General features: G+C 50.4%; 1 protein-coding gene across 1 annotated transcript; it reads left to right on the top strand.

Moving 5' to 3' along the window:
- The first annotated feature begins 10,466 nt into the window (after positions 1-10,466).
- Heyl (hes related family bHLH transcription factor with YRPW motif like) lies at positions 10,467-26,893 on the top strand. The gene is made up of 5 exons (XM_021161115.2): positions 10,467-10,600; positions 16,782-16,848; positions 18,216-18,299; positions 20,051-20,132; positions 23,200-26,893. The coding sequence occupies exons 1-5, from the start codon at positions 10,521-10,523 to the stop codon at positions 23,865-23,867; spliced, it is 981 nt and encodes a 326-aa protein (XP_021016774.1). The 5' UTR covers positions 10,467-10,520; the 3' UTR covers positions 23,868-26,893.
- Positions 26,894-27,308: the final 415 nt, after the last annotated feature.

The following is a 27,308-nucleotide window of genomic DNA, read 5'->3' as shown; positions in this document are numbered from 1 at the left end:
TGGAGAGTCTGAGGCAGAGTTGAAAGTTTGACACCAGCCTGGGGTACATCTAGAGGCTCTCCCAGAAAATAAACAAGTCTCTCTCTCTCTCTCTCTCTCTCTCTCTCTCTCTCTCTCTCTCTCTCTCCCTATGTCCTCCCTTCTTTCTTCACTCCCTTCCCCCTCTCTTTCTCTCCCTGTCTTTTTCCTTCCTCCCTCCCTTCCTTCCTTCCTTCCTTCCTTCCTTCCTTCCTTCCTTCCTTCCTTCCTTCCTTGATAGGTTCTTAGTACATATCCCTGACTAACCTGGAACTCCCTCACACAGACCAGGCTGGTCTTGAACTCCGACTGCCTTGGCCTCCTGAGGGCTGAGACTAAAGGTACGGGTCACTATACCTGGCTTCAAAAACAAATCTTAAAACCCTCAGAAAATTTGAGCTGCCATTTACTTAGTTTGCACAATGTGTCTCCAGACCTCAGGAGTGGTGCCTTCCTCTTCATCTGAGTGACTCTGGGCAGAAGTGTGTGGAGTGGCCTCCTATGGTACTTTCAAGAGAAGCAGGGCTCTCTGTATAGAGACAAAAATATTGATTTTTCTTTAACCCACTATTTTTTTTCCTGAGTTGGAGATAGAAGTGGGGTTTTATATTTACATCTTGCAGAGAAAAGAAAAACGTTTGTCTGACACAGAAAGGAAATTGGAGCACTGAACCGTTGCTTCAGATTGGAACCATTCCCTCTGGGATGTCGTGTTTTGCCTGATTTCATGCATGTGTTGGTCTGCTCTAGCTGCTACAACCAACTACCATAAACTGAGCAGCATAGAAACTTATTTCTCAGACCAGGCATGGTGGTGCATGCCTTTAATCCCAGCACTCAGGAGTCAGATACAAGAGGAACTCTTGTGAGTTCAAGGCCACCCCATCTACATAGCAAGTTCCTAGATGGCCAGGACTCTATAGAGAGATGCGGTCTCAAAGAACAAACAAATGAATGAGCAAAGAACCATAAAGAAAAAGCTTAAACTCCTTGGGGCAGAAATCCAGAATCAAGGATTGGGCCCTTTGGTGTCTGCAGAGTGTCCTTTCTGTCTCATCAGAGGCCACCTCACTGTGGGGTAGAGGGACAAAGAGGCTGTCTCGCTCTCTTCTCCAAAGACACTGGCCACATTCATGAGGGCAGACCCTCAGGAGCTATTTCCTCTCACAGGCCACACAGTCTAATATTATCCACAGCTGATTGTCATCATAGGAATCAGGGGTGGGGGTGGACACAGAAGTCAGAATCTCCCTTCTTTCTCTGCTTCAGCAAAGTCCTGTCTTGAAGCCTTGGGCATTCCATGTGTTAGAGGATAGCGCAGCCATAACTCCAGGTGTGAACTCATCACCTGCTTGCTGGGTGACCTTGTAAAGCACACCTCCACCGGAGCCAAGAGGACATGCTCCGGGGATCTCTCTGCCAGAGAACCTGCTTCCGGAGAGAGTGCCACCGCCTATCCGCTGCAGGGGTCACACCTTCAGAACTGCTGTGGAATACATTTCCCTGAGATTATTGCCAGAGGTGACTGGGCATGCTAAGGACACAAACGCCACACATTTCTTTTCTTTTCGTTTTTTTCTTTTAAATAAAAATAACTGGGGCTGGAGAGGTGGCTCGGTGGTTAAGAACACTGACTGCTCTTCTGAAGGTCCTGAGTTCAAATCCCAGCAACCACATGGTGGCTCACAACCGTCCGTAATAAGATCTGATGCCCTCTTCTGGGGTGTCTGAAGACAGCTACAGTATACTCACATACATGAAATAAATAAATCTTTATTAAAAAAAACTATGTCTGTGTGTCTGTGGTAGAGATGTTGTGTGTATGTGTGTGCAAGCATGTACAACTAAGCCACAGGAAGTCATCAGGTGTTCTTCTCTGTCACACCCTGTCTTATTCCCTGAAGACAGAGCCTCTCATTGAATCTCAGCTCAGTGTCAAAAAGCTCCAGGGCTAGAATTACAAGTGTGAGTGACTGTGCCCCGCTTCTTATCTGGGTACTGGAGATTGAACCTGGAGCCTCATACATAAACCACAAGAGCACTCACCTATTGAGCCACATCCCCAGGCACAACACATGGCTCTCTGCAGTAAGAAAGACTCCCCTGTCTACCCTGGACCAAGGCTCCCTCAGAACCGAACGATTGCCAGTGGCTCTTACTATGCAAGGCACCTTCCTCTCCCCTTTCCTTCAGAGGTCAGAGTTCCATGTTGTGTCACGCAATTCCTGGGAGACCAGAATGAACATCTATCACCCCAAATTAGGAAGCGATGACAGGCTTACAAGTAAGGATACCACCAGAGTCCAACCTGGTGAGCCAGTGAGTGTCACTGGGGTTGTTTACAGGAGTATGGGTGAGGGATTACTTACAGGAGCAGAAATGAGTCATATGCAGACAGCTGCATCACCAGAGCCCACCCCACCATGAGTGACACCTCATGGAAACTGGGAACCCAGAGCACACTGCACAGCCTGCAGGCAGCTCAGCGTGGGGGAGGGAGATGACATTTTTCAGGCAGCTGGGCTGGTCTGAGTATCTTCCAGGCAGCTGGGCTGAACTCTGCCTCTTCCAGACAGCTCAGATGGTGTATTTCTTCCAGGTGGCTTGGCTGGTCTTGGCCCCTTCGAGGCAGCTTAGCTTGTCGAAGGACTGCTTCCCCATAGAATGGACTGTTTTGCCTCCCCTTGGAACAGCGTGTATCTGAACAAACTTCCCTCCAAGATGGAAGGTTTTAATCTCATGGAAACTGCTCCATGGCACGCCACCAGTCACTCTTCCTCCCTCCCGTCTATCCTTCCAAGCTAGTTCTCCAGGAAATCTCTTGTCTCTCTAACTGGATTCTGTCTCTGTCTCCAAGAAGCGCTAATACAACACAGCCTTTCTGGGCCATTGACTCATGTCTGGCCACACTCAGGAGAGCACGTGAGTGGGGCTTGTGTTCTTAAACATCTCCATCATCACTAAGAAGTGAAGAAGAAGTGTGGTTTCCCTGACAACATAAGGACCCAGCAGGCTCCAATTTCAACTACTTCCCAAGGCCTGGACCTGCACCCCACTGAACTCCATATAAAAGCATCAGAGAGGGAGTTTGGAGGCAGAGGAAGAGAGCCTTTGGCTGGGTCCTAACCCAGTCCCTGGGGCTGACATTCATGTCCTGGGCTGTTTCTACTCCATGTGCCCAGTGGGGCCGAACCTTGGTGGGCAAAGGCAGAAATGGCTGCTTTGGAGCCTTAAGGAATGATTTAATTTGGGGCCAGCAAGACAGCTTAGCAGGTTAATGCATCTGCTGCCAAGCCTGATCCCCAGAATTTATGTGGTGAAAAGAATCAACTGCATGTTTCTCTTTCACTTACACACATGTGTGCACTTGTACATACACACACACACACACACACACACATGCACACAGACACACACACACACACACTCCATAAAACAGGAGGAAGGATTCCTTAATGGTCTGGGAATGGAGGTCAGTTTATATAGTACTTAACCGGGCTTGCATAAAGCCCTGGATTTGGTCACCAGCATAAAACAAGGTATGGTGGTACACACCTGTAATCTTATGACTTGATAAGTGGAGGCAGGATGATCATAAATTCAAGATCATCTTCAGCCACACAGTTAGTTAAAGACCAGCCTAGGTTGCATGAGACCCTGAACCCTCTACCACTCCACCCCCCAAAAGTAAAAAGGATTTAATTATGGTGGTAGGACTTAATTATTGGGGTGGTACACACCTATAATCCCAGCTCTCAGGGATGCTAAGGAGGAAGGATGGCAAGCTTAAAGCCAGCCTGAGCTGCACAGCAAAGTCCTATCTGAGGAAAATAAAAATAAAGAAGGAGCATACCAGATAGTCTGTACACAGGAAAATACTTTCCTCCTGTGCTACAGATAAGGCCCAGGTTTGAGGAGAGCTGGGAAGGGTTTGGGGACCCAGTTAGGCCTGAGAGCCAGGGAGTGAGCCATCTATCACCGTGTGTGAGCATGGTAAGACACAGCTTCTCCCTCTATCCCTGCCCCCACTCCCACAACCATCTGACTTCAGGAAGCGAAGCCCTTCCCTGCCTCCCACAGTGTCCTGGTCCTACTGACATCATGAACACATGGAAGAGAAATCTGTGAGATTCCAGCGGGGCCAGAGTGTGGGAACCAGGACAGATGCTACTGGCACTGCCCCAGGCCGAGACTACTCCAGAGCCCCTGGGTGCTGCCAAGGGGGCTCTGGAATGTGTCTGGAGCCTCTGGCTTCCTCCACAGAAGGCTGTCTCGTGAGGCCTGGGAAAGCTGAGGAGGTTCTGCAGGCCCTTCCAGCTCTGAGCGGCCATTTCAGGACTTGTACTCTTTCAACATGGGAGTGGGGACGTGGCTGAGCACCAGCATGGGGGCTTCAGGTCACTCTCAGGAACCTTCCCAAGGGACAGTACAACCACCATGACCTCTATAGCCCAGGGCTAAGAAAAAAGAATCAAGCCCATATTGTCACCCATATTATACAGACAAGAAACAGAGAGAGAGAGAGAGAGTGTGTGTGTGTATCTTTGTTCATGTGTATATGTTACAGACAGACAGACAGACAAAGACAGATGGTCTCACTCTCATCCCCACCAGCCCCAGGGGAAGCTGTGCACTGCCTGTCCACACATGTGGCTCCCAGCAGCTGCACATTCCATCAGTGACCAGCTGTGGTGGCAGCTGTGGAGGTGGAGAGTGAGCTCTGATGGGTCCCAGGAGGGACGGGGAGGGCAGGAAGGACCTGAGATGAGCAGGGGTCAGGGAGTGAGACAAGGAAGCTCAGAGTGTTCTCAGGCTGGAACACAGCAGAAAAGCAGCTGCTAGGAAGCTGACATCTGGACCTTGGCACAGAGAGTCTGGGGAGGTCAGGGCAGCCCCAGGATGCCCTAACTAGCACTTGGCATGAGTAAGATGAGAAAGACTACACAGTGAGATAATACATGGGGCTAAATCTCAGGCCTCACAAGAGACACAACTTTGAGAATGACCGGCTTGTAGGAGGTGAAGCCATGGGTGTGAATGAACCACCTAGGGAGAGAGGACAGACAGAGACAAGGGCTGACCATAAGGGGCACCCTCTGGACACCAGGTATGGTGTGTCATGTCATCCTCATGAGCCTATGGCAGCGAGAGTGTCAGTAGCCCATTTTATAGGTGTGAAAACCAAAGTTCCACTGTGTGCACCGGGAAGTATTCCTGCCCCTCTGGAGATGCCAATGCCTCAGACGCAATGGGAGCAGAGCGGCAAGGCACTGCAGAGAAGCCACATGGCCCAAAGACGTTCCCAACAAAGGGAAGTCCTGGTTGACATTATGCTGTCTTCCCAGGGATCCCAGCACTGCCTCATCCACAGGAAAGGTAGAGGCCTTCAGGGACCCTCCCGTCTCTCTTATCACTAGACTTTGAGCCAGCCTGTACCAAACACCTACGAAGTGCCAGACTGCCAGACGGTGGGAGTTAACAGCAACAAGCCCGACACAGTTCCTGCTTTTACGGGGATTCCGAAGCTGTCCCCAAGACAGATGTAAATTATTGCACAATTCTTAGCTAGCTAGCTGCCAGAGCTTCTCTCACACCCCACCCTGAGATCCTTCTCCACCGCAGCGTGAGAGGCCCCGTGGTCACCCCAGCAGAGGGCCCTGGAAAGTTGGTTCCCTGGATGGCAGCCATGCCATGGATGCTAACCATTTAGAGCCTGGGCCACATCTGTTTGGTGATCTAAGAGAAGACGGGACTGACCTATTGTGGCTTTGGAGATTGAGAAAGTACCGCCAGAGCTGAAACCTGTCCCTGAATGTCCCCTATTTGCTCAGGGCCAGAGCATAGTGACCGTCTGACACTCTGCAGGAGCCGTCTGTTGGCCAATGGTGAAGGGCTCAGAAGCAAGCAGAAGGGTAAATCTGGGTGGCCTTTGGAGTGTCAGACAGTCTCAGTCTAAGAGGAGGGAGACAGAGAAAGGACTGCTCTTCTCCACACTTCCCTTCTCACCGCTCTGGCCCCTCATTGGCCTGGAACTTGCTGTGTAGACTAGGCAGGCCTCGAACTCATAGAGATCCACCATGCTCAGCTTGGAAGCCTTTTTCAATGCCTACCCATATGGGACATGGACAGTGACTAAGTAATAATGTCAACTATGTTGTTGGATGCTGAGGAAAGGCTATGGAGAGGTAGCAGGCACAGACTGATGGGGGGCTGGTGGCTACTTTGGGGCAGTCAGAATAGTCCTCTCTGGGGATGTGACAACAAAGAACTGGATAAAGTGAGATCTGATATGATCTGACACAAATGAAGATCGTTGAGAGACAAGCATGGAGCACCAGCAGGGAGGAAGGCAGGAAGACTGGGGTCTCTGCAGAAGTGAGGCAGAAGCCGGCAGAGGATGAAGCTTGAGAGATACCGAGAGACAAGTATTCACTAGGTGGTCATACCTGTGTACCCTGGACCATTGGGGAATAAGCACTAGTATTGCCTCCCTTCAATCTTAAGGATACTGAGGCTTAGATGATAGATTACACACTTGCCCTGCGTAGCTGCATGAGGAGCAGCTAGCATTTGGTTTAGGATGTGATGGGGAGGCTGTGGGTGGTGCTGAGTGGGAGGTGACATGCTCTGGTGGCCTTGTAAAGGCTCACAGCCAAGTCCGGGCAGCGTTCTCTGGCCCCCCGCTGAGCATGCTTGGTTCTCCAGCCTTCTGAGTATCCTTCCTTCCTTCCCTAGGCTTCCCGCTAGCAACCCGAGTCTTCTCCTGAACCTTCCAGGTGTGCCCAGTCTTTTACACTTTTACATTGCCACACGACACTGTTTCTACAAGGTTCATACTCAAGAGCTATGCAAGAAAGTTGTTGATGTGTCTTTCTAAACACACACACACACACACACTCAATGTCTTAAGTAAGTTTTCAGTTTTATGTTGGGCGCAAGTGGCCCATGGTCTGCAGGTTTTACTCGCCTGTAAGCAGTTGCTTTGAGCAGTACATCTCAACTGGGGCCAATTTCTCCCATTTGGTGTTATCCGTAGATTTTTCTGGAAAATACTAATTGCATCTAGTGGGAAGTGGTTAGCATTTAACATTCTATAGGCCACAGAATAACCCCAAGCTGCAGTTACCCAGCCCCGAATATTACTAGTATAAGGGTTGAGAAGGCCTGTTCTAGGTTAGCACTAGCCAGTGAGAACATCATGGGAGCTGTGTATACAACCAAAGATGTTCTAGGAGCCAGCCACAGCAGGCCAGGAAAAAAAAAAGCAAGATGTAATTAATGGCTCACACCTATAATCTTGGTGTTCAGGAGGCTGTGGCTAGAGGCTCTTGAGTTCAATATCAGCCTGGGCTACAATACTGACATTAAAAATAGGAAAAAGGAGCTGGGCAGTGGTGGCTCATGCCTTTAATACCAGCACTTGGGAGGCAGAGGCAGGCAGATTTCTGAGTTTGAGGCCAGCCTGGTCTACAGAGTGAGTTCCAGGACAGCAAGGGCTATATAGAGAAACCCTGTCTCAAAAAAACCAAAAAAGAAAAAAGAAGAAAAAAGTAAAAAAAAAAAAAAAAAAAAAAAAAAAAGAATAGGGTGATAAAGAGGGAAAGAAGAGGGTGAAATAAAAAAGCTGAATTGAAATATATGTATTTTAGGGCTGGCGAGATGGCTCAGTGGTTAGGAGCGCTGACTGCTCTTCCAAAGGTCCCGAGTTCAAATCCCAGCAACCACATGGTGGCTCACAACCATCTGTAACGAAATCTTATGCCCTCTTCTGGAGTGTCTGAAGACAGCTGCAGTGTACTTACATATAATAAATGAATCTTTAAAAAAAAAAAGAAATATATGTATTTTAAATTTTTGTATATATACAAATTTTAATTAAATTGAATTTGAATTAAAATATATGTATTTTAAAGAGATGGCTCACACATAAAGGTGCTTTCCACCAAACCTGAGTTGAAACACACACTAAATAAATAAATAGATGTAATTTTTAAAAATTCTGTTGTGTTGCAATCAGAAATTCAAGCCAATTAGGTTTCAATCTCCTTAGGCGTGTGTGTGAAGGCCGCTGAACTGACAGCACGGCACTAGGTTTAGAGCTAGAGTTCATGGCCTAGTGCCTGAGAGCTCTGTAAGATAATAAAGCCAAGTTATTTGACTCTGAAATCAAACTGCCTTGTGGAATTGCAGCTCTCCTTCTTCTTCTGCCGGAGTTGCTCTAACTACCCATCTCCTTTCGTTTGGCCAATTGAGGGTTAAATGAATTAAAATTTACAGAACACTTAGAATAACAGTTCTCAACCTGTGGGCCAAGACCCTTTGGGGATTGAACAACCTTTTCACAAGGGTTGCCTAAGACCATAAAAGAAAACACAGATATTTACATTATGATTCATAACAGTAGCAAAATTATAGTTATGAAGTAGCAATGAAGATAATTTTATGGTTGGGGGTCACCACAGCATGAGGCTCTGTATTAAAGGGTCCCAGCACTAAGAAGGCTGAGAACCGCTGACTTAGGTACCTTTCCAGCTGCTGTGAGAAGTACTCACTAAGCAGTAAGTAACAGGCTCCGCCTCTCCATCCATTCGTCCTCTCCCAAAGCTTTAAAAGTCATCCATTACCTAATGACTTCCAAACTTAGATCTCTTTGCCGAACCCCATAGTCCCTATTTAACTGTGCAGTATACTGTGAGGGCCTGGGATGTCTCTCGAGAACATGCCCACCTCAGAGCCCTTACCTTCCCTTGCAAGTCTGCCAGCCCTTTCTCTCTCAGCCAATCACATAGAGCAAGTATCTGCCTTTCTAGGAAATGCCTAGTGCACACACTGGGCACTCTCCACACTGGTTGAGGTTCTCACTGCTTTGGCATGTGCCCACAGAAATTATGTGAGTGCTGAGGGCATTTGGAACAGGAGAATTGGTGCTTGCGGCTGCGGTGGCCAGCATAGTTTCCTGATGCCGACCCTTCATGCCGGTCCTATCTGGTCATCTATGAGCATGATGAGTTTCTGTGCTTGGCCAAGTGGTTATGTGTGGGTCTGAGTGGCAAGAGGCCTGTTCTTTCCCATCAGGAAGTATCTGCAAGCAGAGCTGACTATGGTGAAAGTATATGTAGTCAGCTTCAGGTGGCCAACCCCACTTCCCTACACCAAAAGCTGGCTTTCTTTTGTGCCTGTCCCAGTAAGCAGAACAAAGGGAGAGGGCTCCTCTGGTGCCCTGCCCACCACACCCACCTCCACCATCTCCCTGCCGCCCCTGCAAGAAGTTCACCTTAGAGCGTTTGCTCTCCTCCCTCAGCTTCCCTCTGCACTTCTCTGAGTATGGTGGCCTAGGAGGATGGCAACTGAATCTCTGGGCACAATGACAGGAACTCTCACTGACTAAAGAGTTGTCTGTTGTCAGACAGGCTCCCCCAGAAAGAGAAGCCGAAGGCTCCTTTCCTCTCTCCCTCTCCCTGGTGCCTGCCAGGACAGCTGTCATTAAATGAACTGGGGTGACTCCCAGGGACACCCCACCAACCACCACACCCTACCTACCTTCTCCATTCCTGTGCTCCCTCCCACAAGTCAGAAGCTCAAAGATCTTGGCCACTTTAGCCAGCACTTGGGATGCAGAGGCAGAAGGGTCAGGGATCAATAGTTCAGGTCATCTTCTGCTACACATCAAGTTCAATGCCACTTTGGGCTCTATGACCCTGTCTCCCCTCCTCCAGCCTTCTCAGCTGGCAAGCAGCAGCCACCCCTTTGGGGGTTCACCAAAGGACTTCGAAGTTCTGAGCATCCCACAGTGCACATAACTCCCCCAACACAGACACACCACACACACACACACACACACACACAGGTAAAAGTCATCCATTACCTAATGACTTCCTAATGAGCAGGGGTCAGAGAGTGAGACAAGGAAGCTCAGAGTGTTCTCAGGCTGGAACACAGCAGAAAAGCAGCTGCTAGGAAGCTGACATCTGGACCTTGGCACACACACACACACACCACAAACTTTGGTCCCCTATGGAAGGAGTGACTGAGGAATTACTTCCAAGGGGTCACAGGCACCCCCAGTAACCTTTCTAAACCTATCCACCCTCCCTGGATGCCCTGGAGCAGGAAGGTACAGGTCTGACCCTTATAAAAAACAGGCACTGCAAAGCGAAGTCTGTCGCACAGAACTAGGGACAGATCCGGATTCTCTGGGCTTCCCCGTGGGGCCTCCCAGGGCACCTGCCCAAGGCCACCCAGAGCGCCAGCCCAGGCAGCGCCGGTGGAGCGGAGCCGGACCTCCCAGCGGCCGATGGGGGCGGTGACCGCCCGGGGCCTTCCCACGGTTCGGTGGCGCGTCACCGCGGGGGCGAGGGGGCGCCGGGGCGCCCCGGGCTGCGGTGCAGGAAAGGGCCCTGGGAAAGGGCGGCGTCGGCTCCCGGGCCGGGGCGGGGCTGAGGCGGGGCCCAACAACCAACTCCAGGGATCGCAAGGCTGGGACCCAGTAGCCAGCTTTCACCATGAAGCGGCCCAGGGCGCCCAGTGGCTCAGACGGCGAGTCTGATGGACCCATCGACGTGGGTCAAGAGAACGATCTTAGGTAAGACAGGGTGGAGCGAGGGCCGTCCGGGGGTGAGAAAGTCCAGCACACTCAAGTTTGTGCGCAGCCCTCAGGTGTCAGCCAAGATGCGGGGGCGTGTGCAGCGACTCCAGTGCGTCCATAGCACCAATGCGGCGGATTCCTGAGTACCCTGAACCATAACACCCTGAACCAACTATGGTTCAGGGAGCTGGGATGGGAGGACAGTTCAGCTGGAGGATATTCTGTCGTTTGGCTACCCCCAGGGACGCCCCTGAGAAGTTTTCCTGCAGACCTAGGAAACCTTTATAGATGTAGGTATCCCATTCCATTGCCCATAATTTGTCTACTATGAAGACTTCTGTACTTTTCCAATTTCACTCTTCTTTGGGAGCAGTTTTCACATAGTACACAAAAGGACTGGGGGCTGTGGCCTTTTTGCTTTGAGCATACTGGGATTTGGGTTTAGGTACTGAGGGAAATAATAGTCAACTTGCAAAAGCCTAGACTCCAATCTTCAACATCCCTTCCACCAAACCACCCAAGCCGCCAGTGCAGTTTCTTTTTTGTTAAATAATCTAACTTCTAACCTGTGGAACAAACTGAACTTGTACAATCCTTGCTACCTATCAGCTCGGTGACTCCATAAGCTTCAGTTTTCTGGTCTATAAAATGGGTATAAATGATAAAGCTAGCTTCATAGTGGGTGTAGACATCAAAGGGAAGAATGTCAAGGCCTTAGCAGTAGCTCATGGTGAGTGCTTAGTGGTGTCAGGCTCTAAGTCTCCAGGCCTTGCCACCCAGCCCACAGCCGCCACCAACTCACCTTAGAGCTTTTCCTTTCCTTTCCTTTCTTCTTTCCATTCTTCCTCCCCCTCCTCTTCTTCCTTCTTCCTTTTTCTTCATCCACTGCTAGGGATCGGATCCAGATCCTGGTGCATGCTAGCCAAGTGCCCTGTCACCATTCAGTTCTGAGCCTTCGGTTCCCCTGCCTAGGCCTGTTTCCACATAGAGAAGAGGATGCAAATGGAAAGAAAAGGAACCGGTCTCTGGAGCAGGTGTCTCTCTTGCTCTACCAAACCTTATTTGTCTCTGACCACCCTGTACATGCCCCGGCACGTGCACACATACATAGAATGACTTTTTTAGTTTGTCTAGGTTTTTCCTCAGTGGTTTCTCTGTGTAGCTTGGCTGTCCTGGAATTCACTCTGTAGGCTGAGCTGACCACAAACTCAGAGATCCACTTGTCTCTGCCTCCCAACTGCTGGGATTAAGGCTCATACCACCACCACACATCTAACTTTTGTTTTAATAGGCTAAAGCTAGACATGGGGACATATGCCTTTAATCCTAGCACTCAGAGGGCAGAGGCAGGAAGATCTCTATAAGTAGCTAGAGCTAACTTTTGACTTAGTGAGACCCTATCTAAAAAAGAGCAGAGGCTCGCTCGCTCTCTCTCTCTCTCTCTCTCTCTCTCTCTCTCTCTCTCTCATCCTCAAATCTTACATGTTAGGTCTGGGGATGTATAATATAGTTCCTTATGTAAATAATTTAAAAATTACTTAACAGAAACTGCTACTTAAGAGAAATAATTCTCAAAGCCTGTTTCTGCTGCCATGAGGGGCCTAGCACCACACGGTCATGGCAAACAGAGGATCTCAAATTCAATGCTATTGGGTCTTCAAGAACCAGAGTACAAAGTTGATGGCAGAGAGCTGAGGTGGATCAGACTGGCTTCTATCCTTCGTGGTATACAGCCAGAGAAGTAACTGCCAAGGGATTCGGCAACTCTGAATGCAGTGGAAGAACCTGGGGAGGGGCCACTCACAGCCATGGGTGATGATAACAGTTTCCTGATGGCGGTAGCATTAGGGCTAAGGTGTAAAGGTCACTGCAGGGTTCCCCCTTATATCTCTTTTTGTAATTTTAGCCAGAGTCCATTGTTAGGATCTGGTCTAGAAGACCAGACCGCTCCAAGGAGGGAAAGCTGCTGGACATCTGGCCGTCTGACTTATAGATGCCTCTTTGTAGCACTTTGCAAAGGGCCCTCCCCCCAGCAGACATAAATGCTTCAATTCAGAGACCGCTGAACGATGCCTGCTGTGGCCTAGACCCCAGACTGGGCATCCAAGCCCAGATGGATCCTGCCCAGCCTCTGCCCTCAGGGAATTCTCAGAGAAGAAGAGTTTCATGTACAAAGCAAGCCAGATAAACTGTGGCAGGGGCCATAGGGTTAGGGCAGCCAGACTCTGGGGGTCAGAAGCAGCACACAATTCCTCACACTCAGAGCTGCAAGACCAAAGGGGCATAGTGTGTTCTGATGTCACCAAGGACATCTGCCTGGTGGTAATAGCATCCTGTCCTGCCCATGGGAATCACCCACAGAGCTCTTGTGTGTGAACTTGGGCCCTTGAAACGGTCTGGATCCACACAGAATAAAGCCTCTTCCTTACCCATCTTCAAATATTTCATGAGCAGCTCCAGTATGTCAGCCTGGGAGTCGGGGTCTATGTGCTGTTCCTTTAAGATTGAAGGCACCTGGTGGTCTTTAAAATCAGGGAGACCTGAGTCCCTCCATACCACTTCCTGTGTAAGTGACTTTTTACCCTTTCCTGAACTGACATTTTCTCCGTCTGTTTGTTTGTGCCTCTGAGGGTGAGGCTGTGTGAGGCTGTATCTACATGTAGCACATAGCTTCTTGCTCTGGCACAAGGTAGCTTCTAATAAGTGTTGTCACACGGTGGGGAGGGTGCCCCTTTCATGAGGCAGCAAGGTTCAATGGGAAAACTGGAAATGGAAAGGCTGCGTTACTAGGCGTGATTCTCAGCTCTACATCTGCCACATCCCTCCGCCTAAAATGATCGTTTCCCCCTAAGAACTGTTGTGCAATAGGTGAGACAAATGGATACGCACTGCTGTCTAGAACAGAAAGTGCAGCCTACCAGGGAGACATAGTGGGGTGATGCAAGAGATATGTGAGATACGTCATCACCAAGAGTGCTGAATTAAAAGCCAGTAGGTGTGGGGCTGGAGAGATGGCTCAGTGGTTAAGAGCACAGGCTGACTCTCCTGGGATCGAAGCTCAGCACCTGCTTGACAGCTCACAACTGCCTGTAACTGATCTAATGCATTATTCTGTCACAGATATACATGCAGGCAGAACACCCATACACGTGTGTTTTTTAATAAGGCAAATGATTCTGAATTTTCCTCTCTGCTGTGTGGCTGGCCAAGGGTCCTTTTTCCTCTCTGACTATTCTCATTTTACAAATGGTCTTAGCTCTGTGTGATTGTCCATCCATTAGAGCATTGGAGTGCTTCCTTGGCTTGATACTAAATGGGTGGAGTCACCTCCAAGGGTCCCACATAGGGGAGTTCCCAGGTGTAGCTGGGACTGGGGGTGTTCAGGACTAGCGGGCAGGCCACTTAGAAAGCCACACTACCTGAAGAGATTGCCTGGGAATTTCACTGAGGGAATGCAGGAGGCCCTCCAAGAACCCAGAGCTCACTACCTTCTTTCTAGAGCCATGAAGATCTGCCTAGATGCTCAGAGAAGTCTCCAGCCCGCCTCTCACTATCAGGGCCAGATCCCAGGCTGTGGTGAGCTCTGGCTGGGAGCCTTGAGGATAAGGGGATTGGAGGACTAGTCAGACAGACAGGAAGTCAGACTTAAGAAGAAAAACAATGCAGAGTTGGGAGCCAGAAGATAAGTTCCCATGATGCTTTGCTCTTGAGCAGCTGTGTGGGGCTGGACAAGCCACTTTGGCCCCCAGAGGCTCAGCATCCTCATCTGGAAAATGGACTTTTATAAAACCCAGAGGGGAGATACTTGGCAGTGGTGCCTAGCAAACTGTAAGGTGAAACTCGCCTGGGAAATTGAGAGGAAGGGGCAGATCATGTGGCAGGGTCAAACTGACCAAGAGACTGGGGAAAGGTGGGACTTGGGGGAAAGTGCCCTTGGCCCTGAAGCTGAGTGTTGCTGTGTCAACCTCTGACAGCTGGTCCCTGAGGAGGGATCAGACTGAGAGGCAGTGACGTGCGAAAGGCTAACCCAATACCCAGAGAGACGCTTTATCTTGCCAAGGAAACAAAGGCTGTGTTTCTTATGTACCTTGGCTCTTAGAGCTTGTCCCCAGTGAACCAGAGACGCTCTGTAAACAAGCTGCCCTACAGATCTCAGGCCCTGCCTCCAGGGCCCTGGTTCCCAGGGGCTTTCACAGGCCTCTGAGCAGCTCTGTTTGTCCAGATGTGAGGGTGAGAGATACATTTTTCCAGATGTGCCTGGAACAGACCTGCAGCATGTGGTATCTGCTCTCTCCCAAAGCCACCTTTCTGTGAGGCGTTGATGAAAATGACCCAACCTCAGATGCCACAAAGATAGTCACATAGGCTGAGACCCTCCTGGTGAATCAGAAGGCAGATTTCTGGGATATCGCCATTCTCTGTGACAGTAAAGATAAGAAAGGAAGTAAGAAATCTGACCACAAAGCTCCACCATGTCCCATGCTTGTTGAAGACGTGAGCTATACTAGTGTGCGAAACAGACACACACTCCACACTCACGGGCCTGTTGGAGAGATGGATGTTAATCAAATAATCATGCAAGAGTAAAACAATAAGCCAACATAAATGTGGTGGATGCAGGAGCCTGGGAAAGGGAACATCAGGGACTAATAATTGTAAAGAAAAGAGAAGGGCAGGGAGGAGCTCCTAAAGGAGGTGACATTGGGTGGCAATCTGGAGGACAGTTGAAGTTAAACATGTGGTGAGGAGATGGGCTGAACCAGAGACTTCTAGAGCACAGAACACATATGCAAATGTAGGGCAGTTGATGCTTTCACAGACTGGGGCTTGCAGAGCAAGAGACAGTCAGAACTAAGAGGTGACAGGAATCAGCTGGACCAACTGAAGGACGGATCTTAAAAGCACTGAGAAGCCACCAAGGAGATTTAAGATGGACAAGATCAAGTTTGCATTTCAATGACCACTGGTAGTGGAAGTACAAAGGGTACAGGGGTCCCAATGAAAAGTTCTTCTTGTAAGCCTGCGGGTGAGAGACATAGAGGAGCTTGGAGATCAAGGAGAGAGATGAAACTGTACAGATGTGGGACAGGCAGGTTTTAACCAGGAGGGTGAAGACAAGGGTTGAACCAAAGAATGTTCCAGAGGACTAGAAGCTGGGGGAGGGGGACCTTTGCTGAGATAGAACTTGGGTAGAACAAGGAGCAGATGTTGAGTAAGGTCATGTTTGAGATGTTTGTTGGCATTCCAAAATGGCAGGAGAGGCACCTTGCCCAAAGTTGTGGAGCTGAGCATCAGTAGGGTTGGGTCCTCGATGCTCTCCAGTGAACCTCTGCCATCTGACAGGGCAGCTAGAGCAAAAGGCCATCCTGACGGGAAGCAGTTAGAGTGGTTATTCTGGTCAACATCTGGGCAGGAAACCCCTCGGTTAGAGTCTTTGTAATACAGCTGCTGGAGTTGGAGCAAACATCCATCATCCAGCCTGAGCTACAGGGGCAGGCACGGACATGGGAGGGAGAGCGAGGATACCCGGACCCGTGCCTTCTGGGAGGCCAGAGCAATGTCCCCGAGCGTGCGAGAGGAGACTGTGACCCAGATGCCGCCTCCGCCTCGCCCCCGGCCGCGCCGCGTGGGAGGAGGCGGCAGCTGCGGGCCGGGCGGAGGGCGGGCGGCGGCGCTCCGGCCCGTGGGAAGCGGCGGCATCTGTGCTTTCCACGCTCCTTCTCAGCGGCTAGCTCTGAAATATAACCCGCCCGGCCCGGGCCGGCCGCCGCTGGCCCGCGCCCTCAGTCAGCCCGCCCCCGGGATCGGGTTGCAGGACCAGAGAGGGAGCATCTTGGTTCGCGGTTCCCCGACGACGGCTTGCTGCCCACGGGGGCAGGGGCTAAGCGAGCAACTCCTGGCCACCAGGGTCTAACAGGCAGGAAGCTGGGAGAGCACGGAGGTCTTGGCCCTGAAGAAATGGGTCTCCGGGGAGAAAGGGAGAGCGGGCGAGCTCTCTCATGCATGTTCCGCGCCCCTTCTCTGGCCTAGGAGACTGTGGCCACCTGGGAGCCCCGCCCTTACGCACCCCATTCCCCCACTCCCTCCAGGCCTGCTGCCAGCTGGGCCTCCCAGGTCAGCCTAGGCCAGGGAGATGATCCCTCAGCTCTGAGAAACTAGCCTTTCTCTTCCTCTGCAGCCAGATGGCCAGGCCGCTGACTACCCCCAGCCCTTCGCAGATGCAAGCCCGGAAGAAGCGCAGAGGGGTGAGTGTGCAAACAGCCTTTGAGGTGCTTAACAGCCACTGAGCCGCTCAAGCAGAGTTTGCAATCAATCCCAGGAGACCGTGCCCAACATCCCAGCTGGCTGCACAGGTTCAAACCCAAGCTCTGCCAATTGGATTCCTGGAGGCTGGGCATGCCACCTCCCCTCCAATCCTTTGCTTCTTCCTCTGAGTGACAGGTGGCACCTACCTCAAAAGACTAACTTGGTTGTTTTTCAAATTCACTTTGTAGTTTAGGATGCTCTTGAACTCCTAATCCTGCTGGCTCGGCCTCCCAAGTGCTGACATCACAGGCCTGCATCATCACTTGGTTTTTACAGTACTGAGGATTTAGTTAATTCGGGCCTCATGTACACTAGACACAAGCACAGTGGGAACTGAACTTCATCCCCAACTGCCAAAGGACTATTCTTTTTTTTTTTTTTTTTTAAAGATTTATTTATTATATGTAAGTACACTGTAGCTGTCTTCAGACACTCCAGAAGAGGGCGCCAGATCTCCTTACGGATGGTTGTGAGCCACCATGTGGTTGCTGGGATTTGAACTCCGGACCTTCGGAAGAGCAGTCAGGTGCTCTTACCCACTGAGCCATCTCACCAGCCCCAAAGGACTATTCTTAAGACAGAGTACATCACCATAAACTCTGAGCACCATCCATTAATACTTTTGGTATAGTCTGCCCTCTGCCCAGTTTTCCTCTGAACCCATAACTTTCTTTTCGTGTGTTAAGCCAGGAGGTGTGCAGAGGGCAGCTCACTGCTAGCTGCTCTCCATCTTAATCCGACTCACCTTTTCTTGAGCATCCAGAGGCCTAGGATCCAGCCAGAGCCAGCCAGTCACTCATTTACTCACTCCCCAGAAGACATGGTCAGTCTTCCCCAGATTCATATTCTGTCTCGAAAAAGTGACGGATTATAATTCCTGCCCAGCTCTGAGGACTCTGTTGCCAGAATTGCAGGGGAGACGGATAGTGTGAATGAAGGCCTCTGTGGCTGAAGAGAGCAAAACTCAGAATTCTGGTGTTGTCATGACCCAGTAACTGGCTTAGCAGAGTCCCCCAGGTCTATACCACTGCTAAGACTGCATACCCCTGCCCTAATGGGCAGTAAATATTATCCCTACAGACTAGTACAAGAGGCCTGAGTGCTAGTCCCATCTCTTAAGTTTATACTGTGTGACATTATGCAAATTATTGTCAGTCTTAACTTTCATTCTTGTCCTCCATAAATAAAGAATAGATTTATTGCCTAGAAAAACTATCCTGAGGGGAAATATGACTCAGTGTCTGTCAGGACACACTGGAAGGTGTGAGGGAATGCCTACAGGGAACTTCTCCACGTTACTTTTCAGATCATAGAGAAACGGCGCCGAGACCGCATCAACAGTAGCCTTTCTGAATTGCGACGATTGGTCCCCACTGCCTTTGAGAAACAGGTATGTGGCCTTGCTGATTGTGTCAGAGGAACTAGGGTGTGTGGTTCTCACGGCATCTCCTACTGCCTGTGGGCAGATGGCACAGAGGGTATGAGCACTTGTTGAAGATCTGAGTTCAAATCCACAGCAGCCACATGGCTGAGCACAGCTGTAGCACCAGCATTTGGAGGCAGAAATGGACATATTCTAGGAGCTGGAACAACGATACCTTGAGTTCAATCTGGGTCACACATTATGGAAGGAAAGAAATGACACCAGCAAGATGCCCTCTGACATACATGAGTGTGCACACAGGCACACATGCACACACACACACACACACACAATTTTTAAAATGTAGGGCTAGAGAGATGATCCAGCAGTTCCCAGCCAGCAGCTCATTACTCCATAGGACCCCCAACTCCAGGAGATCTGATGATGTCTGTGAGCTTTTGCAAGCACCTGTACACACATGGACATGCATTCACACAGATACACAGACCACATAGAAACAATAAAAATCTAAGAAAAAATAAGATCAGAAGCAATAGAGAATGATACTCTACTTTATCTCCTGACCTCCATATGTCTTCATATGGACACCCCCACACACACACACATGCATATATACAAGGTGTACATGTGCCACACATGTGCGCACACATACACAAGTATGTCTAGTTACCATTGGCCGGGGGACAAGGGGAACGGACAATTGTATTTAGCAAGGTGTCTCGGGCTTTATATCTGACTTGTATTCCTTTGGATTGAACCCTAAGAGGGATCTTGAGAGTCAGGGATTATTCTGCACATTGCACAGGTGAGAAAAGCGAAGAACAGAGGTGTCATGTGATTCTATCTACTACATTACACAGAGTACACTACATGTACACACAATAAATATCTGAGCAGAAATGGAGCATGCGGCTGTATCCCATGTCCCCTGACGTTTCTAGAACTCTTTGAAAGTAAAAGAGGCCACTCAGAGAGAGAGCACCCATCATTGAGCATGGTAGAGGGCAGGGACTACAGTAGACAAACAGTTGAATTGGACTGCTTCAAAGATCCTTACTCTACACCCAAGGCTGAAGTCACTCGTCATCTGCCTTCCCTTAGGCCAGTAAGCTCGAGTCGGACATTCCACAGATGGTCATTAAAACCTTCTCAGAACCAGCCATGGACCCTTCCTATAGGAGGGTCCAAGAATCGAACCCTTCCTATAGGAGCCCAGGTTCCCTGGAGGTTTAGGAAGCATTTCCCAAGAGAGAACAGAGGAAGGGCAGGACTCTGGCTCAGATAATGTTCTAGGTCTTGGAGATAGCGAAGTTGGAGTTGGGTTCGCAGGTTAGCAGCTCTACGGGGCAAGTGGAGTCTGGTGATGGTGAATGCAGCCATGGAGGTAGATGAGTGTTTGTGGGAAGAGAAAACAGAATGAGTAGGGCTGACATTCACCGTGAATGTTTTAGGAGGCAGACCCCCACCCCTCAAGAGGCAAGGTGAAGGGAGGCTACAAGAAGTAAAAAACGGTCTTAATAGAGGCCATCAGGTCGGGGGAGGGTTTCTACAAGGGCAGCCCAGCAGTGCTGCAGACAGGTGGACCGAGGTGTGAACTGGTGACCATCTTTCAGATCTGGAGAGCTTGGACGAAGTGGTAGCTCTGGTGGTCAGGGAGTGGGAGGAATCAGAGGCGGTGAATGCTGACAGACACAGGAGGGAAGTGAGCAACAGTTATCAACTGGGGGGGCCGCACCCTCTGCCTTCCCTACCTGCAGGGCTCCTCCAAGCTGGAGAAAGCTGAGGTCTTGCAGATGACCGTGGATCACTTGAAGATGCTCCATGCCTCTGGTGGCACAGGTAACTGCGCCCCCTACTCTCTCGGGAGTTACTTTACAAGTACTTTGACACAGGGCCCTGGGGATCAAAGGGTGAGCTCAAACTGTTGCACAAAGTCGGTTGTAACTGGTCTCTGGCTCTCAGTCTGTTAGGTAACTGTTGTTTTGAGAAAAGGGTCTCACTCTATACCCCAAGCTGACCTCAAATTCACAAATCTTCGGACCCCAGCCTCTAGAATTCAGAGATTACAGGCATGAGCCACTACACTCAGCTGTCCTTCTCCTTCCATTGTCTCTCTCACTACTTCCTATATGTCCTTTTGTCCTAACCCTTTCCTCAGTTCAATTCCTCCCAGTCTCAGAGGATTGCTCTGTGTGAGAGGCTTCCAAAGGTCTCACCAGCAAGACCTGGTGGGTGGGTAGTTCGGGTAAGCAAATTCTCGGCAGGATCCCAGGCTTCAGCCAACCTACACCCAAGGAGGAACCTGCCTGAGATTTTTAGCCATAGACATCTTATTAGTGTCTCTACCCACTGGCCTAAGCTTGGGAACTGCTGTTGTACCCTTGACAGTGCTAGGCAACATGCTCACAGCAGGTGCCTGCTTATAGGAAGATACAAACCATTCCATCCTTTAGTTCGTGCCTTCATTAAAAAATCAGTGGAGCCATGGTGACTTTTCAAAGCCTTCCAGGTGAATGGATACATTGTCTCAAAGCTTCGGGGTGGGCGTGTTTGGTGGTTTCACTGTCTGGAAGCCTTCAGACTTCACAGGCCTTAGCTGCAAGGATAGAAATCCCAAGAGCAGCTTTCGACTCTGGAAGAGCACAGTGGCGTTTAAGTGGTCCAAATTGGTGCTGCTTAGCAGTGGTCCCTAGGGGCAGGCAGCACTGCGGGATCCCCACCCCCACCCCACCCCACCCCAAAAGTGTTAGTCTGGATTGGATAGTAGGAATTGTCAAGTTTGGCTGACGCACCCAATTAACTCTAATGCGGGAGCTCCTTTGAACAGTAACACATTCCTAACAGTGGCAGCCAGTGGGGAGACGCTCTGAATTATATTCATGCTTCTCCTATTAAAAAGAAAGTACTGATTAGCATGTGGGCAGCACTTTAAAATGCTGCCTTATCTCACCTCATTCTCACAAGAACCAGAAAGGTGGGGGTGTGGGGGTGGGCTGTCCTCATCCTGGTCAGGCTTTTAATTTGACCCCTGGTTCTGCTGCTTCCTAACTCTGTGACTTAAAGACAACTGGTTTATCCTCTCTGCCCCTGCGTTTCTTCAGGTATAAAAGTGGGTATGGTAGAAAAGCGTTTATGAGGATTCAGTTAGATAGTGCATTGAAGTAACTCAGCAACAGGCATTTGTTTAAAAAGAGCAACACAGCCCGGCCTGACGAGACACACAGGTAATCACAGTCCTCTGGAAGTGGCAGGAGGATCAGGAGGTCAGCTTATAGGAGGCTCTGAGTTCTAGGCCAGTGCAGACTACATGAATCATTATCATAAAAAATTAACTAATTAACTAATTAACAGGGGCTGAGGCTGTAGCTCAGTTGGCAGAGTGCTTGCCTACTAGCCACAAAACCCGGGTTTCACCCCTTAGCCCTATATACACCAAGTGTGATGGCACAGGCCTGCTACCCCAGCATTTGGAGTGTGGAGACAAGAAGATCAGAAATTCAAAGTTCAGCTACGTAATGAGTTGAAGGTCAGCCTGGATGGCATCAAGCTGGGTCTTTTTTTTTTTTTTTTTTTTTTTTTTTGGTTTTTCGAGACAGGGTTTCTCTGTATAGCCCTGGCTGTCCTGGAACTCACTTTGTAGACCAGGCTGGCCTCGAACTCAGAAATCCGCCTGCCTCTGCCTCCCAAGTGCTGGGATTAAAGGCGTGCGCCGCCACCGCCCGGCCAAGCTGGGTCTTAATGTACACCAAGAAATAAATGCTTAAAGTGAAAGAGTCCAGCAAACACAGACAGGACACAGGTATGATCACACCGCAGAGCCAAGTCTCACTCCTGCTAAGCTGTCCTGTCCCACAGAGGGACCCCAGCCATGAGCCAGGCACAAGATATTTGCTGCCACAGTCAGGAGCCAGTACCAGCTCCTCTTTCTCTGCCTAGAAGGTGCTTGAGAAAAGGGCTGTGGAGATGCAGATGCCTCTGGGGACAGGCATCAGTGACACCAGACCAACAGAGAGATCCCTTGCCTAATGGCAGCTGGCTGGGGATAAGGCGCAGGGAAGGGGGGAGGGACTGGGGCAGGAGACAGTACACTACAGACTGTCTCTGAGCTGGAGGATGAACTCTGGTGCAGCAGCTGCTGGGCTACTGTTGCATCTCTGGAGCGTGCCCAAGTCCCACTTCATTTCGCCCTCTCTTCTCACTGGAGCAAGTCCTATTGCTCCCCCATTTTCAGGCTAAGGAAACTGAGGCTTAAGGATGGTTGTCCATGGTCAGGTGCCCAGTGAAAGTGGCAGATCTGTGATTCCAACCCAGCTCTGGTGGCTTCTAAAGACCCCACCACCACAAAATTGAGCCTTCTTCAAGTGGCCTTATACTCTGATGGCTGCTGTCATTCTCTCCTCTCCTTAGACTTGCCTCCTTTCAGGCAGGGTTATTCTATTATCTTCTGTGTTCACAGTCTTTTTCCCAGGAGCCCGCTTAGTGAAATTATGTTGGCCGCAAGGTTTTCTCGAATTAATCATGAAGTGTGAAGACAATAAATTTTGTAATGCAGTGTGGTTTCTAGTGCTTAAAAAAAATTATTGATTTAATGTATATGAATACATTGTAGCTATCTTCAGACACACCAGAAGAGGGCATTGCATCCCATTACAGATGGTTGTGAGCCAACATGTGGTTGCTGGGAATTGAACTCAGGACCTCTGGAAGAGCAGTCAGTGCTCTTAACCATTTAGCCATCTCTCCAGCCCTTCTAGTACTTTTTAATGAGAGACTGGGACTCAGAAGGGACAAGTCCAAGATCACTTGGTCATTCTAGGCTATTCAGGTGCGGCAGGTCCCATAGGGTTTCGCCCCGCAGGTCTGTGCTTCCTCTCCTGGCATGCCCTCACAGTCCTTTACTTTACAGGGTTCTTTGATGCCCGAGCCCTGGCTGTTGACTTCCGGAGTATTGGGTTTCGGGAATGCCTCACTGAGGTCATAAGATACCTGGGGGTCCTGGAAGGACCCAGCAGCCATGCCGACCCTGTCCGGATTCGCCTCCTCTCCCACCTCAAGAGCTATGCAGCAGAGATGGAGCCCTCACCCACGACCACCGGTGCCCTGGCCTTTCCCGTGTGGCCCTGGTCCTTCCTGCATAGCTGTCCAGGCTTGCCTTCCCTGAGCAGTCAGCTCGCCATCCTGGGAAGAGTGCCCGGCCCTGTCCTCCCCAGCGTCTCTTCTCCCCCTTACCCTATCTCAGCCCTGAGGTCGGCACCAGTGCACAGACCTGCTGGTACCATCCCCCCAACCCGGCGGAATTTGTTGCCCAGCCGAGGGGTGACTTCCACCCAGAGAGCCCATCTTCCTGAGAGGCCAGCTGCCCCTCCACCCACAGCCCTTGATGTCAGGGCTGCCAGGAGCATAGTCCCAATCCCACCATGTTCCCCCACAACAGCCCCTGGAGCTGGGAAATCTGATGACAATGTGTCTGGTTCCATCTCCAGCCCATGTCCTTCGGGGCCAACCGGGAGGCCCGCGGGAGCAGTGTTCTACCACTCCTGGGTCTCAGAAATCACTGAAATTGGGGCTTTCTGAGCTGACTCCGCACAACCATCTCCTGGGAATGAGGAAGGTCCTTTTTTTTGTCTCTCTCTGAAGCTCTAAAATGGTGCCCTCTTTTCTGTTTTGTTTTCTCAAATGGCATCTATGCAAAGACACCTCTCCTCACCCGTCAGAGCCTCACCCCCCCCCCTCACCCTCCTCACCACTGATGCTGACAGCCACCTGGCTTCTCTGTAGCCTTATGAGAGCTCAGAGCCTTAGTCTCCTTTCCCACTGGCGCAGATGAGTTACACGGTGCCTGGTGAGCCCCCAGGTACTGTGGACCCAGTATACACATGGACCTTGGGTCTGGGTTGAAGCTTTAACTTCAAGGATTCCATGGCCAGAGCCATGAAGAGGTGAGACACACCGCCCCCCACTTAGTCGGGATGACTGGTGGGACTCAGCCATCCCAAGCCAACAGGATGGAATGTACCGTCTGCATCACTCCCTGAAGACGAAAGCGAAGCAGGGGCTACTGGGAAGTCTCTGTGGCTCACCCCATAACAGTGAAACACAGAACAGATCTGTTCTCCAGTCCATCTAAGGCTACAACCCTTCCCACTGGGTTCCCAGGTTGGAGGACCAGCGGCCCCATGGTGGCACCTCCCAAAGAGTCATTCCCTTGGGATTCAGCACCAGACATACGAGCTGCCTGGTTTGCATCCGGCTCCCAGAGCCCAGACTGCTGCCACAGCCAAGGGCTGTCAGGCTGGATAAAAATAACTTGGAGGAGGGGGAGAACCATCAGAGGCGGCTCTTCAAGGTCATGGAGTGGGTTGAGGGCCTGAGAGCCTGCTCACCCAGATTTCACACAGCTGGCTCTGCTCAGAGGACTGCCTCAGGCCTCTGGCTTCTAGTGGGAATAAATGGCCAGTGGAACAACAGAGAATGATCCAACCTTTAGGGCTGTCCTGTCAGCGGACAAAGTGTGGAAACACTTTTGCCCTCTTTGGTGAACACCTGCTCCCCACAATTCCCCCCAGGACCACCCAGCATGCCCTCTGGAAGCACCCTGGCTAATCCCTGGCAAAGCCAAGACTGTGGGAAACTAGAACTGGTTACTCACTACTGCTGGGACCGTGCTGATCATGAGATACCTTTGAGGTCACCCTGGAAAGGTCTCCCCCTGCCCTCCCGCAAACCCCATCCCCAGACTTTGTTGGAACCATGGTCCCCAGGGCTGTTGTAAGGAGCCTGTGGGCACAAGATTAGAGTTTGCAAAAAGCCGTGGAGCAAAAGAGTCATTTCAGAAAAGTGGGACAGAGGGCAGAGGTCACCTGAGTGACCCAGAAAGTGCTTGTGAATAGGTCAAGAAGCGATAAAGACTCCCTTTACTCTCTAATGAAAGGAAGCTCTTTTAATATCGCTGCCATGTTGGACCTATCTGAGCGCATCACTGTAGTGTGCATCACCAGCCTACTGAGGGAGACAGACACAGGGACAGAAAGACGCTCCTGCAGGCTCCTGCAAGTGGGGAGAGGAGGCGATAGAAGTCCCCGGATATTCGGGTCTCCGTGCAGGCCTGTAGTTTGGCAACCTCCTAGCCAGAGATTCCGTGTCTGCTCACAGCTTCACTGTGGGAAACATTTCCATGTTGCAGGTACTCGAACTGCAGAACAGTCTCTTGACACTGTGGGGACATGGCAGAAGTGGCTGAACCCTTTGAGCATCCATCCTGATTGGTCTTGGGTTCGTTCTCCCAGGAGACTGAGAGGGCCACCCCACCCCCACCCAGCTGAGAACTCAAGTTCCCTGTTTTTAGTCTCAGACAGAAATTTCTGGTGACCCCGGCAGTCTCATTCCACTCCATGGTGTTGCAGACAAACAATAAAGATGTTTAGTTCTGGACACTTCCGCCAGACTTTACGTCCTAAGTATTTTTGGAGTCTCTGAACCTATAGCCCTGGCCTCTCCCCTACATTATCCCCAGCTTTCTTGCTTCTCTCTGGCTGTGCCATCAGTTCTGAACAGCCACTGGAGAGAATGTGGCATGTGCAGGGCACATCACATCAACCCAACCTCAGACACCCCCCCCCCCATACACACACCCTGCTATTCTAGTGATAAAAATCGGAACACTTTTTACAATCCACACCTGACTTCTAGTCTTATTTCTTGTTGGCCCCAATCTTGCTCAGTGTTTATGCTACACTGGCCTGTTCTCTGTCCCCAGCATTTCCTCTTAGAGCTTCTCATATGAGGGTCCCAGAATGCTCCCCCACTCCCTTATGTTGCCTACTTCAGCTCCTCAAGCCTTGTCTTCCATGTCACCTCCTCCTGGAGGCCTTCTGAGACCTGCAACATTGATCAAGGAGGTGAGAAGGCTTCTTGTTTCCTGCTGTGGCTGGCAGACTCCGCTAGGGTGGGTTCCACTGCCATTCCTGCTGGCTGACTTTGAGAGGAGACAGGAGAGCCAGGGCCAAAGGACTGGGGGTTCTGGCAGAATGGTCAGAAGGCCCTGGCCAGAGGAGACGCAAGCGTGCTGGCCTTGGAGTGAATGCTGACAGCTGAGCTTGCCGGCGGGTTTGTTCTCTGCTCTTGGCCTGGCTTCTTAATACATCTAGCTCCCAACAAATCCAGCATTCATGGAGATCCACTCTGTGCCAGCCAAGCCTGGCAGAGCCAATGGTAACAAACACATGGTCACTCAGAGGGCAGTGTATCCTCTACCTAGATAAGATGGGCATGTGACAATCCCTGGGGAGGGCAGAAGGCTGCAGAGTGGGGTAGGTGTCTCTGGCTAGGCAGGCTGTAGGAGGGGGCCTGGAAGGAAGCCCTCCCAGAGGAGGACCAGGGGACTCCCTTAAAGAGATCTGGAGGTTCACCCAGGAGCTACAGAAGCAGGCTTTGAACATACGTGGAGGATGGGCTAGCCTGAGCTCTGAGACTAATCTTTATTACATACTTGTTAATGAGAAATCATTTTCTACAAGGTCTTTGCCCTTCTTGAACTTACGTTTTCATCTGTAAAATGGCTATGATGCAGCCATGGTTCCCCACATATGTGCATACATACATACAAAGAAATAAAATTCATAATTTTTTTTTTAAAAGTAAAAGAACCTGATGCTGCAAGCATGGTGGCTCATGTCTGTAATCTCAGCGCTCACAACGTGAAGCAAGAGAGTCAGGAGTTCAAGGCCTCCGGCAATGTGGGGCTATCTTAAACAACAAACAAAACGGGGGTGAGGGTGAGGGGTCGTTACTGAAGAGATGGCTCAATGGTTAAGAGCATTTGTGGCTCTTGCTTGCAGAGGACCCAGGTTCGGTTCCCAGCATGGACCCTAACAATCACCCAGAACTCCAGTTCCAGAGCTCGGAGGCTTTCTTCTCGCCTCAGCACTGCTTCCTTGTGACGCAGACATTCATGCAGGGGAAGCATCCAGCATGCAACCGTAAAAGCAAGCAGCAGCTAAATGATGATGAAAAAGA

Source organism: Mus caroli, unplaced genomic scaffold, assembly GCF_978045245.1.
Source record: "Mus caroli unplaced genomic scaffold, Mus_caroli_1 scaffold_6, whole genome shotgun sequence".
Classification (NCBI taxonomy): Eukaryota; Metazoa; Chordata; class Mammalia; order Rodentia; family Muridae; genus Mus; species Mus caroli.
The sequence above is the reverse complement of the archived record's forward strand: the minus strand, read 5'-3'. Positions and strand labels throughout refer to the sequence as shown.